Below are 23,129 nucleotides of genomic sequence, written 5' to 3'. Positions count from 1 at the left end.
GCTCTTCCGGGCACAGTATCCTTACTGAGGTCTGGAGGAGGGGCATAGAGGGAGGAGCCAGTGCACACCAGGTAGTACCAAATCTTTCTTTTAGTGTGCCCAGTCTCCTGCGGAGCCGTCTATTCCCCATGGTCCTTACGGAGTCCCCAGCATCCACTACGGACTACGAGAAATAGAATTATCGGTGAGTAAATTCTTATTTATACAAGCAGCTATTGGGGGAAAAATCACTCAGTTATAGTGTTAATCCCTGCATTATATAGCGCTCTGGTGTGTGCTGGCATACTCTCTCTCTGTCTCCCCAAAGGACTTTGTGGGGTCCTGTCCTCAGTCAGAGCATTCCCTGTGTGTGTGCTGTGTGTCGGTACGGCTGTGTCGACATGTGGGATGAGGAAGGTTACGTGGAGGTGGAGCAGAGGCCGATAAATGGGATGTCGTCCCCTGTGGGGCTGACACCAGAGTGGATAGATAGGTGGAAGGTATTAAACGACAATGTCAACTCCTTACAAGGCTGGATGACGTAAAACAGCTGTGGGACAGCCGGCTTCTCAGCCCGCGCCTGCCCTGGCGTCTCAAAGGCCATCAGGGGCTCAAAAAAGCGCCCGTTACCTCAGATGGCAGACACAGATGTCGACACGGAGTCTGACTCCAGTGTCGACGAGATTGAGACATATACACAATCCACTAGGAACATCCGTTACATGATCTCGGCAATAAAAAATGTGTTACGCATTTCTGACATGAACCCAAGTACCACATAAAAGGGGTTTTATTTTTGGGGAGAAAAAGCAGCCAGTGTTTTGTTCCCCCATCAGATGAATGAATGAAGTGTGTAAAGTAGCGTGGGTTCCCCCAATCAGAAACTGGTAATTTCTAAAAAGTTACTGATGGCGTACCCTTTCCCGCCAGAGGATAGGTCACGTTGGGAGATATCCCTTAGGGTGGATAAGGCACTCACACGTTTGTCAAAAAAGGTGGCACTGCCGTCTTAGGATACGGCCACCTTGAAGGAGCCTGCTGATAAAAAGCAGGAGACTATCCTGAAGTCTGTATATACACACACTCAGGTACTATACTGAGACCTGCAATCGCCTCAGCATAAATAGTGCTACTGCAGCGTGGTCTGATACCCTGTCAGATAATATTAATACTCTAAGACAGGAAAAATAGTTTGCTAACATAGAGCATATTAAAGACGTTGTCTTATATATATAAAGGATGCACAGAGGGATATTTGCCGGCTGGCATCCAGAATTAATGCAATGTCCATTCTGCCAGGAGGGTATTAGAAATCCGGCAGTGGACAGGTGATGCTGCCTGTAAAAGGCACATGGAGTTTCTGCCTTATAAGGGTGAGGAATTGTTGGGGATGGTCTCTGGGACCTCGTATCCACAGCAACAGCTGGGAAGAAATTTTTTTTTACCTCAGGTTTCCTCATAGCCTAAGAAAGCACCGTATTTTCAGGTACAGTCCTTTCGGCTTCAGAAAAGCAAGCGGGTCAAAGGCGCTTCCTTTCTGCACAGAGACAAGGGAAGAAGGAAAAAGCTGCACCAGCAGCCAGTTCCCAGGATCAAAAATCTTCCCCCGCTTCCTCTGAGTCCACCGCTTGACGTTGGGGCTCCACAGGTGGAGACAGGTGCGGTAGGGGCGCGTCTCGGGAACTTCAGGGACCAGTGGGTTTGCCCACAGGTGGATCCCTAGGTTCTGCAAATAGTATCACAGGGATACAGGCTGGAGTTCGAGGCGACTCCCCCTCGCCGTTACCTCACCTCAGCCTTGCCTGCTGCCCTCGGAGAAAGGTAGTACTGGCGGCAATTCACAAGCTGCACTTCCAGCAGGTGAAATCTAGGTACCCCTCCTTCAACAAGGCCGGGGTTACTATTCCAAAATGTTGTGGTACCGAAACCAGACGGTTCGGTGAGACCCATTCTAAAATTGAAAGCCTTGAACACTTATATACGAAGGTTCAAGTTCAAAATGGATTCGCTCAGAGCGATTATTGCAAGCCTGGATGGTATCACTGGACATCAAGGATGCTTACCTGCATGTCCCTATTTACCCTTTTCACCAGGAGTACCTCAAAATTGTGGTACAGGATTGTCATTACCAATTCCAGACGTTGCCGTTGGTCTGTCCCCGGCACCGAGGTATTTACCAAGGTAATGGCCGAAATAATTATCCCGTACTTGGACGATCTCCTTATAAAGGCGAGGTCCAGGGAGCAGTTGTTCGGCGGAGTAGCACTATCTCGGGAAGTGCTACAACAGCACGGCTGAATTCTGAATATTCCAAAGTCGCAGCTGGTTCCTACGACGCGTCTACTGTTCCTGAGTATGGTTCTGGACACAGAACAGGATAAAAAGGGTTTCTCCCGGAGGAGAAGTCCAAGGAGTTGTCGTCTCTAGACAGAGACCTCCTAATACGTATACAGGTGTCGGTGCATTCAATGCACGCGAGCCCTGGGAAGGATGGTAGCTTCTTACGAAGAAATTCCATTCGCCAGGTCCCATTCAAGGATTTTCCAGTGGGATCTGTTGGACATGTGGTCCGGGTCGCATCTTCAGATGCATCGGCGGATAACCCTGTCTCCAAGGGCCAGGGTGTCGTTGTTGTGGTGGCTGCACAGTGCTCATCTTCTAGGGGGCCGCAGATTCGGCATACAGGACTGGGTCCTGGTGACCACGGATGCCAGCCTTCGAGGCTGGGGGGCAGTCACACAGGGAAGAAACTTCCAAGTCTATGGAAAAGTCAGGAGACTTCCCTACACATAAATATTCTGGAACTAAGGGCCATTTACAATGCCCTAAGTCAGGCTAGACCCTGCTTCAACACAGGCCGGTGCTGATCCAGTCAGACAACATCACGGCGGTCGCTCATGTACACGACAGGGCGGCACAAGAAGCAGGATGGCGATGGCAGAAGCCACAAGGATTCTCCGATAGGCGAAAAATCATGTGTTAGCACTGTCAGCAGTGTTCATTCCCGGAGTGGACAACTGAGAAGCAGACTTTCTCAGAAGACACGACTTCCACCCGGGAGAGTGGGACTTCATCCAGAAGTCTTCCAAATGATTGTACACCGTTGGGAAAGGTCACAGGTGGACATGATGGCGTCCCGCCTCAACTAAAAGTTACAAAGATATTGCGCCAGGTCAAGGACCCTCAGGCGATAGCTGTGGACGCTCTGGTAACACCGTGGGTGTACCAGTCGGTGTATGTGTTCCCTTCTCTGCCTCTCTTACCCAGGGTAATGAGAATAATAAGAAGGAGAGGAGTAAGAACTATACTCATTGTTCCGGGTTGGCCAAGAAGAGCTTGGTAACCAGAACTCCAAGAAATGATCTCAGAGGACCCATGGCCTCTGCCGCTCAGACAGGACCTGCTGCAACAGGAGGCCTGTCTGTTTCAAGACGTACCGCGGCTGCGTTGACGGCATGGCGGTTGAACGCCGGATCCTGAAGGAAAAGGGAATTCCGGAGGAAGTTATCCCTACGCTATTTAAAGCTAGGAAAGAAGTGAACGCTAACCATTATCACCGCATATGGCGGAAATATGTTGCGTACTGTGAGGCCAGGAAGGCCCCAAAGGAGAAATTTCAGCTAGGTCGATTTCTGCACTTCCTACAGTCAGGGGTGACTATGGGCCTACAATTGGGTTCCATTAAGGTCCAGGTTTCGGCTCTATCGATTTTCTTCCAAAATGGAACTGGCTTCACTGCCTGAAGTTCAGACATTTGTCAAGGGAGTGCTGCATATTCAGCCTCCTTTTGTGCCTCCAGTGGCACCGTGGGACCTCAACGTGGTGTTGGGTTTCCTAAAGTCACATTGGTTTGAGCCACTCAAAACCGTGGATTTAAAATATCTCACGTGGAAAGTGGTCATGCTTTTGGCCTTGGCTTCGGCAAGGCGGGTGTCAGAATTGGCGGCTTTGTCATGCAAAAGCCCCTATTTGATTTTCCATATGGATAGGGCAGAATTGAGGACTAGTCCCCAGTTTCTTCCTAAGGTGGTATCAGCTTTTCACTTGAACCAACCTATTGTGGTGCCTGCGGCTACTAGGGACTTGGAGGACTCCAAGTTACTGGACGTAGTCAGGGCCTTGAAAATTTATGTTTCCAGGACGGCTGGAGTCAGGAAGACTGACTCGCTATTTATCCTGTATGCACCAAACAAGATGGGTGCTCCTGCTTCAAAGCAGACTATTGCTCGCTGGATTTGTAGCACAATTCCGCTTGCGCATTCTGTGGCTGGCCTGCCGCAGCCTAAATCTGTAAAAGCCCATTCCACGAGGAAAGTGGGCTCTTCTTGGGCGGCTGCCTGAGGGGTCTCGGCTTTACAACTTTGCCGAGCTGCTACTTGGTCAGGGGCAAACACGTTTGCAAAATTCTACAAATTTGATACCCTGGCTGAGGAGGACCTTGAGTTCTCTCATTCGGTGCTGCAGAGTCATCCGCATTCTCCCGCCCGTTTGGGAGCTTTGGTATAATCCCCATGGTCCTTACGGAGTCCCCAGCATCCACTAGGACGTTAGAGAAAATAAGATTTTACTCACCGGTAAATCTATTTCTCGTAGTCCGTAGTGGATGCTGGGCGCCCGTCCCAAGTGCGGACTGTCTGCAATACTTGTATATAGTTATTGTTAACTGAAGGGTTATTGTTGAGCCATCTGTTGAGAGGCTCTGTTATGTTCATACTGTTAACTGGGTATAGTATCACGAGTTATACAGTGTGATTGGTGTGGCTGGTATGATTCAAAATCCTTTCCTTATTGTGTCAGCTCTTCCGGGCACAGTATCCTTACTGAAGTCTGGAGGAGGGTCATAGTGGGAGGAGCCAGTGCACACCAGGTAGTCCTAATTCTTTCTTAGCTGTGCCCAGTCTCCTGCGGAGCCGCTATTCCCCATGGTCCTTACGGAGTCCCCAGCATCCACTACGGACTACGAGAAATAGATTTACCGGTGAGTAAAATCTTATTTTTTCACTGCTTCATGAATAGACCAAAATGTCATTGACTACAAGCCACTTTCTCACCAGTTACAGTTCAGTTATCTTACCTCACCCCCACCCCCATGTACACATTTAAAACCACTTTCACTTCAGTATGCTTATGCTGCAGCGAACAATCAAGTTACTTTTACCATTACATGTTATTTTAATACCATTTGTTTGCAGCAGATTCAGTAAGTTCCATGTTACAGTTTATCACCTTTGGAGGGTGCATGTTTTTATAGATGTGGAATCGTAAAGATCAGTTAGTAGGACAGCAAGCCCCAAAGCTGTCAGCGTCCGGGGTCTTACCTGGACGCCAGGGCAGCGGGGTCTGCCGTGTGGGCAGCGGCGGAGGAGGGCTGCTGCGGCGGGTAGGCGGCTGTGGTGGGTCTGCTCACAGTGGCGGGATGCTGCTGCAGCGGATCTCGCTGAATGCAGTTGCTGGGAGGCCAGGGACAAGGGAGTGTCTATGCACCAGCAATAATGGCTGCCTTACAGGGAGCTGCCATGTTGGAGACCAATTCTGAGCAATGGTGCAGGCTTCCTGTTGTATCCAGCCAATCCAAGGAGAGCTCTCCTTCTGAAAAGGGGCTGGTTTATGACAGGGGCGCCAGTGCTTCAAGTTACTACCAAGGTGTAGGTGCTATAGCTCTGTGCTCCCAGGATTCCTTCCGTGTCCCGGTTACTCCCTGGCTCTGCCGTCATTTATTTGTTGCCGCAGCCCTGTCGTTTCTAACCTACTGCCGCTTGTGAGAGCGCTCCTGGGAACCCCAACCCAGTAAGGGTCTCAGGTCACGGACAGTCCCCGTGCTCATCAGCCTCGTCTTGCAAACCACAGTCCACAAGTCCGCAGTTCAGCCTCGTCTTTCAAGCCACAGTTCACCAGTCCGCAGTTCTTTATCCTCAGCCTTGTCATTCTAACAACAGTCCACAAGTTCGCAGTTCAGCCTCATCTTTCAAAGCCACAACCTACTAGTCCGCAGTTCTTTGTCTTCAGTCTTTTTATCTGTTAAACTACTACTACCCGTCTCCTAGTCCTGCCTACGTTCTCCATTGGTCTCGTGTCCCATAAGAAGAAACTATATCCAGCCCCTTTGTCTTCTTCATCCGCAGGCAATCACTTCCTCGGGCAAATCTCAGTTGCCGGATCCTCAAACTCAGCCAAGCGTGACAAAAGCAAACCATTACAGATGTAGACATAGTCACACAGAATCATTGGACAGTGAAGTGTGCCATACTGCACCATTTGTGGTCTGAAAACAACGGCAATGCCTGATAACTGCTGTAGATTGACATTGATTGTATAATTATAAGTCATGCTGTTGAATGCAGTTGGAAGATTATCTTTGTGTCTGTACATCATCCAACTGCTGTCACAGCCCCAAACATGGAAAAATAATTTGTCCACCTGATCCGATCTCCTGTAGTTTTGCAATCTGCTGCAGTGTAGCCGAATTGCACACCAATTTTGTTGGACATTGCAGGCTGCAGTACCATCCCATGTGGTGCATTACTCTAACCTAGAATACTGAACTTTAAGACTCCAGAGGAATCTGTTCACTATAAAGTGGAACATTTTCAAAAATGCAGAGTAAGTCACACATTGCCACTAATCTGTTACTGTAGTCACGTGCAGTAGTTGTTTGCACATTGTACCACTTTGCACAATGTCACATGACAGTGATAACAATATAATGGTTGTCGCGCTCAAACCTGGAAAATCAGACATGTGCCTGGAGTCCAGCAAAGGAAGAGTGCTGGTGAATCCCCATGCAGCTAATATCACCACATCATGGGCAATGACCAACTGCATTCTTAGGGCCTAATTCAGTAAGGATTGCAAATTCTGATAATTAGCAGAATTTGCAATCCTTTTGTTAGCATGCTGGGAGCTGCTCAGCATAATGACCGCCGCCTCCCCCCCTTCAACAAGCAGAAATTGCAATCACATCGCAATTTCTGCTTGTTAGAAAAAATTAAGGTTGCCTCCAGCCGTTGCAGCGTAGCTGCTCCCGCAGGAGGCTGTTTGCCTAGTTTCCGATCAAGCCCCTGTCACGCCCACAATTTCCCCGTCGCCGCCCCCATTTTTCTGTTGCAGCCCCTGCAACACTCCGTCTCCGCCCCGGAAACGGAGCGTTGTCGCCTCGCGACCATCTATGCCTGATTGACAGGCAGAGGCGATTGCATTTTCTGCACCCCCACCCACAGAAAATGCAGGGGCAGGCCGGGCGCTGCACATGCGCCCGCATCTTTTTCATATTTTATGCGGTTGGATCGCGATCTGCGATCCAACCTGAATTAGGCCCTTAGTCTCTTCTAGTCGACTCTGGTTAGATATTCATCAGAATTGCAGGTTGTTCAAAGGCTCACTTCAGTACATTTACTAAACTAAATCACTACATAACCTATCACAATAAAGTTTTTTTCTCTTGCGTCCTAGAGGATGCTGGGGTCCATTTTAGTACCATGGGGTATAGACTGTTCCGCAGGAGCCTTCGGCACTTTAAGACTTTTCAGCAGTGAACTGGCTCCTCCCTCTATGCCCCTCCTCCAGACCTCAGTTTAGAAAAATGTGCCCAGGAGACTGGATGCACACTAGTGGAGCTCTACAGAGCTTTGCTGGAAAAATAATAATAATAATAATAATAATAATAATATTTATATTGCGCTCTTTCTCCAACAGGACTCAAGGCTCTTTACAGATATCAAAAACAATGCACATGATACAGAGGATTTGAGTAATACAGCAATAGATAAGCCACACAGACATAAAAGAAAACCTTAAGCACACAGAAAGCATAATGCAGGATTGGTGTAGGCATTTTGGGTAATAACTTCCAAGGGTTGTGTATTCCACCCTCACAAGGTACCAAGTGCGGTAGCCATCTTGGGCGCTCAGTGTAGGATTACCCAGGGTGGAATAGTCCACCCCTAGAAGAGATGACACAAAATGGGGGTGATTTCAGAGTCCTACAGTTCAGAGTAGGGTTCCATCAAAACCATCAGGCCTATGTATTTTGCATCCCATCCACAAGTGTACCATATGGGGCAGCCATGTTGGGCGCACTTTAAAGGTTACACTGTGGGAGGTGAGCCATACAAGGGCCAAGTTCATATATGAGAAAACTGACGCTTATGTAGTAGTATGATGTACCCTGCATGTAGGGCACAAATGCAATCAGTGGAGGTAAAAATTACAGGAAAAACACACGGTGGGGTGGAAGAGAGGAAGGGGAAAAAAAAAAAAAACAATAGCAGGTAACTAGTGGCAGAAGTAAAATTGGGATAACATTATTTTGATAAGATCAAAGTATGGGTGGGTAGGAGAATGTGGGAGGCATACTCAGAAGCAATGGGGATGTCCCTGCTGAGCCTGGTCCTGTTGCTCTGCCCCCACAGTTCCCTGTTCATCTTGAGGGTTAGGTCCAGGGGCAGACTTGATGTTCTCAGCCAGAGGGGAGGTAAGCCTGGTCCTGGTGTTTTCATGTCAGAGGTGAAGAGAGGACACATAAAGGTCCTGAGTTTTGTGGTTGTAATGCAGTCCTTATGTTATCTTGTTAGTTTGTTTGCCTTCTGTTTTCCTTCAGTTTAACACAGGTATACAGATGTAGCCACCTTTATCTTGAGTGGCCGCGGCGGTTGTCCCGTTCGACCATACGCAGCGTACTGTGGCGTAGCGAGGCGCGCCTAGCCACAGAGAGGCTATCTAATCGCACGGAGACAGACATTTGACGTTTGGCGTTACCTTTACGTGTAATACCTGCGATCAGCCACCAGATGTCGCTTTTTACAATCACCACTGCGCATGCGTGTGGTCTCCCGTAAAATACAATACTGACATACATAATAAGGACTACTTTACTAAGGCGTCTCATTACGCTGCATACAGCAAATACTGTACTCATTACGCTGCATTATTTAATACAGTACTGTACAGTATATACAGTACGACACCGACGCAAATACAGTAGTACAGCATACAGTATATGATCCATTTACAATACTTTATGAATACTGTATGTGAGCGTGCAAGTCCCGCAGACAAAACACAGTACTGTAAAACCAGTAGTGTACACTGTCGCAAATGGATGTGTGTTACAAGTTCACTATTGCCTCTCAAGATTAGGAATTTTCTACAGTGTTATCGTCCTAATCCCGTAGCCATTACAGCATAATCAAAACCAACGGATTTATACATTTGTCTGCGGCGAAGTGGTGAAGTGTTTCGCTTCCTATACTCAGAGTCCAGGGTTCGATTCCTTAAGTACTGTACGAATGCATGTTACTGTAGTTTTTTTCAGACACTTTATTATTTTTTTTATTCACATACTGCAAACCAGGGCATACAGTAGCTGCATGAGCGGTTCTATGCGATCGAGTCCGGTGTACCATAATGTGCAGGTTCTATGCAGGTTAAGGTACTATGCTCCGTACACAGTACACATACAATTCTGTAGCTGGGCAGACTGAATAGAAATGGCTACCACCTATGACTCCTTGCCCCACAGAGGCCCTAGGCTACGGAGCAAGTAATAGTCCAGATTGTACAGACTATGGGGCAATGCTGAATGAGCGTCACAATCCCCTAGCTAAAATACACAGTATGCATATTATGGTACACCGGACTCGATGACATACTGTAGCACACTGGCAAAATGGCCGCCGCCCCTGAACCCTTGTGCAGGTTATGGGGCAATGCTGAAGGAGCGTCACAATCCCCTAGCCAAAATACACAGGGGAGGGATAAGCTACTGTAGGATTGCATACAGTATTACGGTACACCGGACTCAATCGCATAGCACACTGTCAAAACGACCACTACCCATGAACCCCCACCTCCTGAACCCCCACCTCGTGGCAGGCAGCAGTTGGGTATGGAATGAGAAATGGCATAAGCTGTGCAGGCTACGGGGCGATGCTGAAGGAGCGTCACAATCCCCTAGCCAAAATACACAGAGATACTGTAAGCGAGGTCTATGCACATTACAGTACTGTACGTTACACCGGGCTCGGTCGCATAGCAAACTGACAAAACACAAGTTTTACAGTACATACAGTAAAGCAGGCCAAAGCTGCAGGAGAGTTTCTACTGTAAAGGTTCTATGCACCGTACGGTAATGTACACATACCTGTACAATTCTATAGCAGGGCAGACTCAATTGAAATGGCTACCGCCTGTGACTCCTACAGTAGCTCCTAGGAGGCACTCAGCTATGGAGCAAATAACAGCACAGATTTTGCAGGCTACGGGGCAATGCTGAAGGAGCGTCACAATCCCCTAGCTACAATACACAGGGGTGATAGAGATAATCGAGTGGCTGGAGGGGGGTCCAGTATGAAAAATATGAATTCATGAACAGCACAATCACAGTTACAATTGATGAAGTTTTTATTTTATTTCAAAAAAATTGTTTATGGTATAAAGCAAGTCATTTAAACATTACAGTAGTGTACAGTACGTACTATGTGCATTTTGTAGGAAATACAAATCTGGGCGTTGTTCTCTCGAATGCATGATAGCGCACCGTTTCTAAAGTGACTATAATGCCACTTTCCTTGAGCCATGCATGGATCTCTTTGATGGTTTTATTTTCTTTTTTCATGTTGGCGATTATCTTGCTCATCGTTTTGTTGATAGTTACTGGCATGTTGTCCAACTATAATTCCTGTATGGAGAGAAAACATTTGTGAATACTGTAGTCTAAAATTTACACATCTGAAAATGCATAAGAGTTTTATGATAGAAGTTAATACTGTACATGTTTACTATCCAGTACCTGATGTTCAAATTTAAGTATTGTATACTGTACAGTACTGAAAATACAACTTCAGTGTTATGGACTGCAATTAGTTTCCTGTATGAAACAGATACAGTACAGTAAATAACCCTCCTTGGAAGTGCATGGGCCCTGTGAGACTTACAGTAGTGTACAGCATAAGGGTCGACTGACATGATGTACAAGCATTACATACAGTACATGTCAGTACTGTATGTAAATTCTTCAATTATTGCCTAACAACAATGCTGCTTACTGTATATTAAATACTGTAGGCCTAGAAATGTGCATCTCAATATAGTAGTTAAAAACACAGGGGCCTATGTGGATAAGCGAGTTCTATGCACACAAAAAATGGCCACCGACCGTGAACCCCCAGCACGTGGCAGCGCTCGGATATGTAGTGAGATACAGTATGGCATACATTTCACAGTTCAGGGGGCAATGCTGAAGGAGCGTCACAATCCCCTAGCTCAATTACATTGGGATAAGCGAGGTCTATGCACATTACGGTATACCGAGCTGGATCGCTTAGCAACCTGACAAAATGGCCGCCGACCGTGAACTCCCAGCACGTGGCAGCGCTCGGATATGTAGTGAGATACAATATGGCATACATTTCACAGTTCAGGGGGTACTTTGATTTATGTGAAACCTGTGTGCATCCTTCCATTGACTGTCTTACAATGGAAATAAAATAATACAGTGCATTATTACAGAAAAAAAAAAAAAAAGAAAGAAAGCACATCATGTCTCGAACCCTGGACCCCCAGTGAGGGAGGTGGGAGCCTTCACCCCTAGCCCACGACGCCTCATGAGAGATTTCTAATTTCATGTGTGAAAGTACTGCAAACAGCGCCCGGCCCTCGCCCCATTGCTGTTGGTTTATGCCTTAGAGGACTCGGACGCTCGCATTTGTAAAGCACGGTGTTTTCCTCCGCCTCCTGCTAGCCTGTTGCCCTTCCCCCATGGGAGCCTGCACAGATCATGCAGTAGACAGGGAGGGAATGCAGGTCATGTGCAATACACAAACGCCCACTGTAGTACTATTTTGCTCACTTACAGTACCGTACTGTAGGTTGCATTTAGCGTAAAGAATCGCTCCTGCAGATGTACTTTGATTTATGTGAAACCTGTGTGCATCCTTCCATTGGATGTACTGTATTGGAGAGAAAAAAAAAAATGTTAAAGTGAATGTCACGGGAACACATTAAAAATAAGGTTGGCACTTCCTTCCCATTGGTGTTGGTTTACAGTATGCCGTAGTGTACTCGGACGCTCATGTAATTGCATTTCAAAGGCACAGTATTTTCCATCGTCTCCCCCCTACCCCCATCGCCCTTCCCCCCTGGGGGCCTGCACAGGGAAGGAAATTCAGGTCCTGTGCAATGCACAAACGCTGAAGATCTACAGTACTGTTTTGCTTAGTTGGTAGCGCCAGAATACACTCATTTCATTCACGCTGTTTGGGTGCATTTAGCGTAAAGAATCGCTCCTGCAGATGTACTTTGATTTATGTGAAACCTGTGTGCATCCTTCCATTGACTGTCTTACAATGGAAATAAAATAATACAGTGCATTATTACAGAAAAAAAAAAAAAAAAGAAAGAAAGCACATCATGTCTCGAACCCTGGACCCCCAGTGAGGGAGGTGGGAGCCTTCACCCCTAGCCCACGACGCCTCATGAGAGATTTCTAATTTCATGTGTGAAAGTACTGCAAACAGCGCCCGGCCCTCGCCCCATTGCTGTTGGTTTATGCCTTAGAGGACTCGGACGCTCGCATTTGTAAAGCACGGTGTTTTCCTCCGCCTCCTGCTAGCCTGTTGCCCTTCCCCCATGGGAGCCTGCACAGATCATGCAGTAGACAGGGAGGGAATGCAGGTCATGTGCAATACACAAACGCCCACTGTAGTACTATTTTGCTCACTTACAGTACCGTACTGTAGGTTGCATTTAGCGTAAAGAATCGCTCCTGCAGATGTACTTTGATTTATGTGAAACCTGTGTGCATCCTTCCATTGGATGTACTGTATTGGAGAGAAAAAAAAAATGTTAAAGTGAATGTCACGGGAACACATTAAAAATAAGGTTGGCACTTCCTTCCCATTGGTGTTGGTTTACAGTATGCCGTAGTGTACTCGGACGCTCATGTAATTGCATTTCAAAGGCACAGTATTTTCCATAGTCTCCCCCCTACCCCCATCGCCCTTCCCCCCTGGGGGCCTGCACAGGGAAGGAAATTCAGGTCCTGTGCAATGCACAAACGCTGAAGATCTACAGTACTGTTTTGCTTAGTTGGTAGCGCCAGAATACACTCATTTCATTCACGCTGTTTGGGTGCATTTAGCGTAAAGAATCGCTCCTGCAGATGTACTTTGATTTATGTGAAACCTGTGTGCATTCTTCCATTGACTGTCTTACAATGGAAATAAAATAATACAGTGCATTATTACAGAAAAAAAAAAAAAAAAAAAAAAGAAAGAAAGCACATCATGTCTCGAACCCTGGACCCCCAGTGAGGGAGGTGGGAGCCTTCACCCCTAGCCCACGACGCCTCATGAGAGATTTCTAATTTCATGTGTGAAAGTACTGCAAACAGCGCCCGGCCCTCGCCCCATTGCTGTTGGTTTATGCCTTAGAGGACTCGGACGCTCGCATTTGTAAAGCACGGTGTTTTCCTCCGCCTCCTGCTAGTCCTCCATTCCCATTATGCATTAGCGAACTCAGACGCTCATATATTTTATATTTTAAAAAGCACGGTGTTTATACATTGTACTGTACATTATTCCTTTTACACAATTACTGTAGTTGCGTCTCCATACACATACAGTACTGTACTCCATACTTTTTCCACCGCTTCCCGTTACGCCTACAGTATTGCCAGAGCTGTAGATCAATCCGCCGCTATACTGTACGATCGAAAGTACTGGATTAGTGGAGCATTAGCCACACAGTGGTGGAGATGTGTAATGCATGATGAGTATCTAGATCGTCTCAACGCGCCTGCCTGTGATTAAACTCAGCTATCGCCTTAGCGTGGCTAAACGCCCGTCTCGGCGGAGAAACAGTCAAGATAAAGTTGGCTACATCTGTAACACTGCTATTGATTTTAGCTGCCACTTCATATACTAGCCACTGCAGCGTCCTATAGGACTAGCGTCCTGAGCTATACTGATTAAATAAGTCTACGAACACATGTCCTTTCTGATTACAACCCCCTCCCCCACACAGCAACCGTCCACCTCCACCAAAAGGTGTTAATCACAACTAACAAATGTGAGCTCAGTAAACCCCACTCAATCACTATAAGTTTTTTGCAGATTACAGATATTAATCCACTAAGAACAACTTTCTAAACTTTAAACCATGCAATGTAATGTGCAGTAGTCTGCAATATTTACCGAATATAACATTGGCAAGAAAGTTGCAATAGTCTGCAATATTTACCGAATATAACTTTAGCAAGAAAGTTGCAATAGTCTGCAATATTTACCTGTTGACGAAAAGGAGAGACATGAGTCAATTTTGAATATCCGTTGAAGATGTTACTAATGACATACAGGTATAAGACTGCTATTGATTTTAGCTGCCACTTAATAACTAGCTACTTCATATACTATCCAAAAAGACTTTCAGGTTTTTTATTTTACTGTGAAGCTGCTTGCAACAGCTTCCCTGCTTCGTGGGACTTGGGGGAGGGGGGGGAGGTAGGAACCAACTTCTCAATTAGTTAATGGTTCTGCTTCCACTGACAGGACACCAGAAGTCAGAAGGCTGGTGAGTATATTACCGGAGTCCCGCAGAGAGGGGATCCTCCGGTCATCGTTGGCGACATACAGGTACACGCGCAGCGTCCCTCCGCTGCGCGCCATGTCTCTCAGCACAAGGGTGCAGAGCGCGGAGGGGGGGGTGTGCACTCTGAGGGCATGTTTTGAAACCTTACTCTCACTGGCAAAAAGGGTACATACATGTACAGCCACAGATGTGCCATCCCCAGCCAGTATAAATATTACATTGCTGAGGCTGAAGGGCGGGGCTTCTCCTCAGACTTGCCAGAAAACTCACTGGGTGCCATTTTCTCCTGCAGAAACTCCAGTGTGAAGCTCCTGAATGCTGTTTCTCCTCATGACGACGCTGATACAAGTACAGAGTGTTATAGAAGGAGCAGAGTGTGTTCACTATAATTAGATCTGTGGGCCTATTATTGGTATATGCGCTGTAAGTGGGTAATATTTCCACAATTCACAATAAGGCGCAGTGTGTGGACTGGCAAGTCCCTCTGTGTCTCTCTGACAGATTTTAGTGTGGATCTGTCCCCAATAGCTCCCCTGTGTGATAGGGGTGTGTGTGTGTGTGTGTGTGTGTGTGTGTGTATACAAGTGTGTAACATGTCAGACATTGGGGAGGGTTCTTCCCAGGAAGAACCCATTTTAGATACACAAAAGAGTAATGTGGTGGCCCTTCCCTCTCAGAAGGAGCCGGAGTGGGTGAGAATGTTGCAAAAGAATATGTCAATGCTTGCAAAGAAATTCTGAGTCTGAACAACAGACTAAATCTTGGAGGCAGTATGTGGAGGATGCACTGTTTACTGACCCCTCCATATCATCCACTCTGGTCCCATCCAGTTCCCAGAAAAAGTTTCTGGCCCAGATAATGCAAGGGGACACAGATTCCGACTCTGACGTCGACACTGGGGATTTGAGAGGGGTAGACCCCAAATTAGCCAAAAGCATAAAATGTATGATAGTTGCTATAAAGGAAGTGTTGGAGTTTCCTGAAACAACACTGGTCCCTGAGGAAAAGGATTATTTTACGTTAAATAAAAAGCAGGTTGTGACTTTTCCTCCTTCAAAGGATTTGAATGCGTTCTTTGAAGAATCCTGGGCTAACCCAGAGAAGAAATTTACCCTTCCCAGAAGGATACGTGTAGCGTACCCTTTTCCTGAGGAAGACGGGCACAAATGGGAGACTCCCCCAATGATAGACACCTCAATTTCTCGGCTGTCTAAGAAAATTATTTTGCATGCCCCTGGTTCAGCCTCTGTAAAAGATCCAGCTGACCGTAAATTAGAAACAACCCTAAAATCCATATATACGGCTAACGGAACAGTGCTCAGGCCCACCATTACTTGTGCGTGGGTGGGTAACACTGTGGAAAAATTGCTTGTTAACATAGACACAGTTGACAGGGATGAAATAGTCCTAACTCTCGCGCATATCGAAGATGCTGCAGGTTACTTAGTTGAAGCTATGAAGGATATTGGGTTGCTGAGTTCAAGATCCTCCGCTATGGCGATTTCAGCCCGCAGGGCGCTGTGGATCCGCCAATGGAATGCTGATGCGGAATCAAAAAAGAACATTGAGGCGCTTCCTTACAATGGAGAAGCCCTCTGTGGAGACAAGCTGGATGCCATGATTTCAACAACTACATCAGGCAAGTCAGCATTTCTGCCTTCCGCAGCTGTTCCACCTAGGAAAGGATTTCATTCTCATACGATGCAATCCTTTCGGCCTAACAAGTCCAAAAAGGGTACCCCCTTCTTCGCAGGAAGAGGGCGAGGAAGGGGTAAAAAATCTACAACACCATCAGGCTCGCAGGAGCAGAAGTTAACAGCTACTTCTGCAAAAACCTCAGCATGACGCTGGGGTTCCCCTGCGGGAGTACGATCGGGTGGGGGCACGTCTACTGTCTTTCAGCCAGGTCTGGGTTCACTCAGATCTGGATCCTTGGGTATTGCAGATAGTATCCCAAGGGTACAAATTGGAATTTCAGGACCTTCCCCCCATGCCGATTTTTCAAATCAGCCTTACCAGCTTCTGTTCAGGACAGAGCAAAAGTGCTGAACGCAACACAGAAATTATGTCAAGGCAATGTAATTTCCTTCGTTCCTGTGTCACAACAGGAAAAAGGGTTTTATTCAAGCCTGTTTGTAGTGCTGAAACCGGATGTCTCGGTCAGACCGATTTTAAACCAAAAGACTCTGAACCTTTATTTGAAAAGGTTCAAATTCAAGATGGAATCCCTGAGAGCGGTGATCTCCAACTTGGAGGAAAAGGAATTTCTGGTATCGATGGACATCAAAGATTCTTATTTGCATGTTCCCATCTACCCGCCGCATCAGGCATACCTGATGTTTGTGGTGCAGGACTGCCACTACCAGTTCCAAACATTGCCTTTCGGGCTCTCCACAGCTCCGAGAATATTCACCAAGGTGATGGCGGAGATGATGGTTCTTCTTCGCAAGAAAGGAGTCAGTCATCCCATACTTGGACGATCTCCTCATAAAAGCGAGATCCAGGGAGAAACTAGTGCAGAACATTGCACTTTCCCTGACGGTGCTTCAACAGCACGGTTGGATCATAAACCTTCCAAAATCACAATTGGAACCCACAATGAGGTTATCATTTCTGGGAATGATAGTGGACACGGAACAACAGAAAGTACTCCTGCCGGTGGAAAAGGCTCTGGAGATCCAGAGGATGGTCAAACAAGTTTTAAAACCAGCACACGTATCGATTCATCAGTGCATCCGCCTGCTGGGCAAGATGGTAGTGGCCTACAAGGTTCTACAATTTGGCAGATTCCATGCCAGGGTGTTCCAATGGGACCTACTGGACAGGTTGCCCGAATTGCACCTACACATGCACCGGAGGATAATCCTGTTAACAAAAGCAAGAATTTCACTCTTGTGGTGGCTTCAAAGTTCTCACCTCCTGGAGGGACGCAGGTTCGGGATTCAGACTTGGATCCTGGTGACCACAGATGCAAGCCTCCAAGGTTGGGGAGCAGTCACGCAAGGGGAAAGCTTCAAAGGACGATGGTCAAGTCAAGAAGTACTCCTTCACATAAACATTCTGGAATTGAGAGCTGTGTACAACAGCCTTCATCAAGCGGCACACCTTCTTCAAGGTCGTCCCATACAGATCCAGTCAGACAATGTAATGGCAGTAGCTTACATAAATCGCCAGGGCGGAACAAAAAGCAGAGCGGCAATGGCAGAGGTGACAAAGATACTCCTCTGGGCAGAAAGACATGCAAAAGCTCTGTCGGCAATTTTCATTCCGGGAGTGGACAACTGGGTAGCAGACTTCCTCGGCAAACACAATCTCCATCCAGGAGAATGGGGCCTCCACCCAGAAGTTTTTGCAGAGGTAGCAGATCGTTGGGGTGTTCCTCAAGTAGATATGATGGCATCACGTCTCAACAAGAAGCTTCAGAAATATTGTTCCATGTCAAGAGACCCACAAGCAATAGCAGTGGATGCACTGGTGACCCAGTGGGTGATTCAGTCGGTGTATCTGTTCACTCCACTTCCACCAAAAGTTTTCAAGATCATCAGAAGAACAAGGGTTCGAGAAATTTTCATTGCTCCAGACTGGTTAAGGAGGGCTTGGTATCCAGATCTTCAGGAGTTATTACTGGAAGATCCTCAGCCTCTTCCTCTTCGCAAGGACCTGCTTCAGCAGGGGCCGTTTGTTTATCAAGACTTACCGCGGCTGCGTTTGACGACATGGCTGTTGAGCGCCAGATCCTAGCCCTTCCCAGTGAAGTCATTCCCACACTTATTCTGGCCAGGAAAGGGGGAACGTCCAAACATTACCATCGTATTTGGAGAAAATATGTATCTTGGTGTGAATCCAAGAAGTCTCCTGCGGTGGAGTTTAAATTCTCCTATTTCTACAGGCGGGTGTGGATGCTGGCTTGAGATTAGGGTCTATCAAAGTCCAAATTTCAGCCTTGTCCATTTTATTTCAGAAATAGTTGGCTTCACTTCCTGAAGTCCAGACGTTCGTGAAGGGGGTTCTGCGTTTCCAACCTCCCTTTGTGCCTCCTGCGGCGCCATGGGATCTTAATGTGGTGTTGCAGTTCCTTAAATCGGACTGGTTTGAGCCTCTACAAGAGGTAGAGTTGAAGTTTCTCACTTGGAAAGTGGTCATGCTGTTGGCCTTGGCCTCAGACAGACAAGTGTCTGAATTAGGGGCTCTGTCACACAAGAGTCCTTATTTGATTTTTCATGAAGATAGAGCTGAACTGCGGAAGCGTCAGCATTTTCTTCCAAAGGTTGTGTCTTCTTTCCATATCAACCAACCTGTGGTGGTGCCAGTGGCTTCTGACACCTTAGCCGTTTCACAAGTCCTTGGATGCCGTCAGAGCGTTGAGGACTTATGTTGCAAGAACGGCTCGGATAAGGAAAACAGAATCTTTGTTTGTCCTCTATGACCCCAACAAGATTGGGGGTCCTGCTTCTAAACAGACTGTTGCGCGCTGGATCAGAGGTACCATTCAGCACGCTTATTCCACGGCAGGATTGCCATTACCGAGTTCGGTAAAGGCCCACTCTACAAGGAAAGTGGGTTCTTCTTAGGCGGCTGCCCGGGCTGTCTCAGCGTTGCAAATTTGCAGAGCAGCTACTTGGTCAGGGGCAAACACGTTTGCTAAGTTTTACAGGTTTGACACCTTGGCTGCTGACGAACTTCAGTTTGATCAGTCAGTTCTACAGGAACATCAGCACTTTCCCGCCCGTACTGGGAGCTTTGGTACATCCCCATGGTACTAAAATGGACCCCAGCATCCTCTAGGGCGTAAGAGAAAGTAGGATTTTAATTACCTACCGGTAAGTCCTTTTCTCGTAGTCCGTAGAGGATGCTGGGCGCCCGCCCAGTGCTAATTTTTCCTGCAGAATTACGTTTTATCTTTTTACACAGGTTCTCATGTGTTAAGATGTTCACAGCTGTTGCTGTTGCGTTATGCATGCACGTTAGCACGTTATGGTGAAAGCCATGTTAGGCGGCATGTTTTGTATGGTGTGAGCTGGTGTGAATCTCGCCACTAGTTTAATGTAAATTCTTCTCTCGAAGTTGTCCGTCTCCTCGGGCACAGTTCCTATACTGAGGTCTGGAGGAGGGGCATAGAGGGAGGAGCCAGTTCACACTGTTAAAAAGTCTTAAAGTGCCGAAGGCTCCTGCGGAACCATCTATACCCCATGGTACTAAAATGGACCCCAGCATCCTCTATGGACTACGAGAAAAGGATTTACCGGTAGGAAAATCCTTTTTTTTTTTTTTTTTTTTTAGTGGGAGAGTGCTAATTAAAACCTGTATACATACAGTATTGCCCTAATTCATGGTAAAGTATACTTTTAAGTTTAGTGATTTAAGAATACAATATGTCTATGAATAACCTCTGCCTTCTTTCCAGAATTCTCGCCTAAGCTTGTGGGGCTGACTGGCACTGTAGATCAGATTGAGAAAGTGGCAAAGGCATACAGAGTATATTTCAGCCAAGGGCCCAAGGATGATGACAGCGATTACATTGTAAGAGAAAATGCTTATTCATTTCTATGCAGTGTCTTTTAATTTATATTGTCCTGTGCAATCTGAAGCAACCAGTGACTCTATGTAATGTGTGCTGGGACCTTTAGTGCCACAGCCCCTTGTAAGCCACATGTCGTCTAGCTTTGGTCTGATGCAAAGATCTGCGATGACTGACCCAAGCATCTAAATATTAACAGCAACACAGTGGGGATGATGTGAGACTGAAACACTGTTTACATAAAATACAGTTCATGAAAATAGCTTAAAGGCAGTTCATAAAAATGTTATCTCCTTGCTGTCTGACTGGTGGCTCAGTACTGCTTGCAGTGATGATATCGGAGCAGGACTTCCAGTGAAGAGAGAGATGATGTGATTGGGGAGGTTTGGGGTTATCATTTGTAAATAAATATTGAGTGACTGATTTATAAAAAAAACCAGAATTATATGGTAATACGGTCACTGGATCTATACTGTGTAACCTGACATCTTCTCCCCTATAGGTGGACCACACAATTGTTATGTATTTAGTGGGACCAGATGGTGCCTTTGTCGATTATTATGGACAGAATAAAACAAGTATGGAAATTACCAGCTCCATTGCACTCCATATGAGAAAGTTCCAGCAAACGAGATAACTATACGCTGTCCTCTATAACTGGGTTTTCTTTTTCCACAAGAGGAACTCCCTTTCTATCTTGCTTCTCTTTTTTCCAGAAAACTTTCTGTTTTATCTGCTCCACTGGTGATTGTAAATTATAAATGTAATTAAATAGAAATTGACCAAATGTATGATTTTTACACACGTTGTACCAAAGTTTTTCTTTATATTTGTTGATTTTTTTTTGTTTCCTATTTTCACAAGCTTCATAGTGTTTCATTTTACTTAAAGAAGGTGTGTGTGTGTGTGTGTGTGTGTGTGTGTGTGTGTGTGTGTATATATATTTATGTGTGTGTATATATATATATATATATATATATTTATATATGTGTGTGTGTGTGTGTGTGTGTGTGTGTGTGTGTATATATATATATATATATATATATATATACATATATATATACATATATACATGGGAAGGATGGCACTCCACGGTCTTCTTAAATCAAGTGAAGGTTTTTTTCTGGATTTTTTTTATTGGCTAACCAAAACACGTGACCCCCGATAGCCAATAAGGAGATTCGGGTAAAACAGAACCCGCTCATCTGTAATTAATACACACACACACACACACACACACACACACACACACACACACACACCTCCCCCCCCTTTCACTTTTTCACATTTTGTTATGTTACAGCCTTATTCCAACTTATTCCAAACTGGAATAAATTCATTTTTTCCCTCAAAATTCTACACACATTACCCCATAATAACAACGTGAAAAAAGTGTTTACATCTTTTTGCAAATGTATTAAAAATTTGAAAAAAACTAAGAAATCACATGTACATAAGTATTCACAGCCTTTGCTCAAAACTTTGATGCACGTTTGGCAGCAATTACAGCCTCAAGTCTTTTTGAATATGATGCCAAAAGCTTGGCACACCTATCTTTGGGCAGTTTTGCCCATTCCTCTTTGCATCACCTCTCAAGCTCCATCAGGTTGGATGGGATGCTTCGGTGCACAGCCATTTTCAGATCTCTCCAGAGATGTTCAATCGGATTCAAGTCTGAGCTCTGGCTGGGCCACTCAGGGACATTCACAGAGTTGTCCTGCAGCCACTACTTTGCTGTCTTGGCTGTGTGCTTAGGGTCGTTGTCCTGCTGAAAGATGAACAGTCCCCCAACTCTGAGGTCAAGAGCGCTCTGGAGCAGGTTTTCTTCCTGGATGTCTCTGTACATTGCTGCATTCATCTTTCCCTCTATCCTGACTAGTCTCCCAGTTCCTGCCGCTGAAAAACATCCCCACAGCATGATGGTCGATTGCTGCAGAGATGGTTGTCCTTCTGGCAGGTTCTCTCTCCACAGAGGAATACAGTAGCTCTGACAGAGTGACAATCGGGTTCTTGGTCACCTCCCTGACTAGGGCCCTTCTCCCCCGATCACTCAGTTTAGACGGCCGGCCAGCTCTAGGAAGAGTCCTGGTGGTTCCGAACTTCTTCCATTTACAGATGGTTGAGGCCACTGTGCTCATTGGGACCTTCAAAGCAGCAGATATTTTTCTGTACTCTTCCCCAGATTTGTGTCTCGAGACAATCCTGTCTCCGGAGGTCTACAGACAATTCCTTTTGACTTCATGCTTCGTTTGTGCTCAGACATGCACTGTCAAGTGTGGGACCTTATATAGACAGGTGTGTGCCTTTCCAAATCATGTTTAATCAACTGAATTTACCACAGGTGGACTCCATTTAAGCTGTAGGAATAGCTCAAAGATGATCAGTGGAAACAGGATGCACATGTATTTCTCATACGTCCTAGAGGATGCTGGGGACACCAATAGAACCATGGGGTATAGACGGGATCCGCAGGAGACATGGGCACTTTAAGACTTTCAAAAGGGGTGTGCACTGGCTCCTCCCTCTATGCCCCTCCTCCAGACTCCAGTTTTAGAATTGTGCCCAGTGAGACTGGACGTACTACAGGGGAGCTCTACTGAGTTTCTTTGAAAAAAGACTTATTGTTAGGTTTTTTATGTTCGGGGAGACTGCTGGCAACAGTCTCCCTGCTTCATGGGACTTAGGGGAGAGAGGTATGACCAACTTCCAGTGAGTTAATGGCTCTGCTTCTGGCTACAGGACACCATTAGCTCCTGAGGGTGCTGATCGCTGGGTACGCCTAGATGCTCACTCCCGCAGCCGTCCGTCACCCCCTTACAGAGCCAGAAGACAGGTGAGTAGAAGAAGATAAGAAGACTTCAGTGACTGCATTCTCTGAGGTACCGCACAGCGAACGGACGCTGCGCGCCAGGCTCCCACACACACAAAGCGGGGGGGGGGCACCCTGGGCAGCTAAAAATCCTCAGCATAAACTGGCAAGAAGGGACATTAGTGCAAGGGCACTGTCCCATACCCCCGCCAGTATAATCAGTCATTAAAAGAAGCGGGA

The 23,129-nt window shown here is 46.4% G+C and overlaps 1 protein-coding gene across 3 annotated transcripts in view; it reads left to right on the top strand.

The window, feature by feature from the left end:
- Nucleotides 1–20,880, top strand: part of LOC135056071 (protein SCO1 homolog, mitochondrial) — a 62,695-nt gene extending 41,815 nt beyond the window's left edge. For all 3 annotated transcript variants that reach the window (XM_063960796.1, XM_063960794.1, XM_063960795.1), the window contains 2 exons: nt 19,967–20,082; nt 20,583–20,880. In XM_063960796.1, coding sequence (XP_063816866.1) covers nt 19,967–20,082; nt 20,583–20,717 — 251 coding nt within the window. In that variant the 3' untranslated portion in view covers nt 20,718–20,880. The remainder of the gene's footprint in view (nt 1–19,966; nt 20,083–20,582) is intronic.
- Nucleotides 20,881–23,129: the final 2,249 nt, after the last annotated feature.

Source organism: Pseudophryne corroboree, chromosome 3, assembly GCF_028390025.1.
Source record: "Pseudophryne corroboree isolate aPseCor3 chromosome 3, aPseCor3.hap2, whole genome shotgun sequence".
In the NCBI taxonomy this organism is placed as follows: Eukaryota; Metazoa; Chordata; class Amphibia; order Anura; family Myobatrachidae; genus Pseudophryne; species Pseudophryne corroboree.
This window is presented reverse-complemented; position numbering and strand designations above follow the sequence as displayed.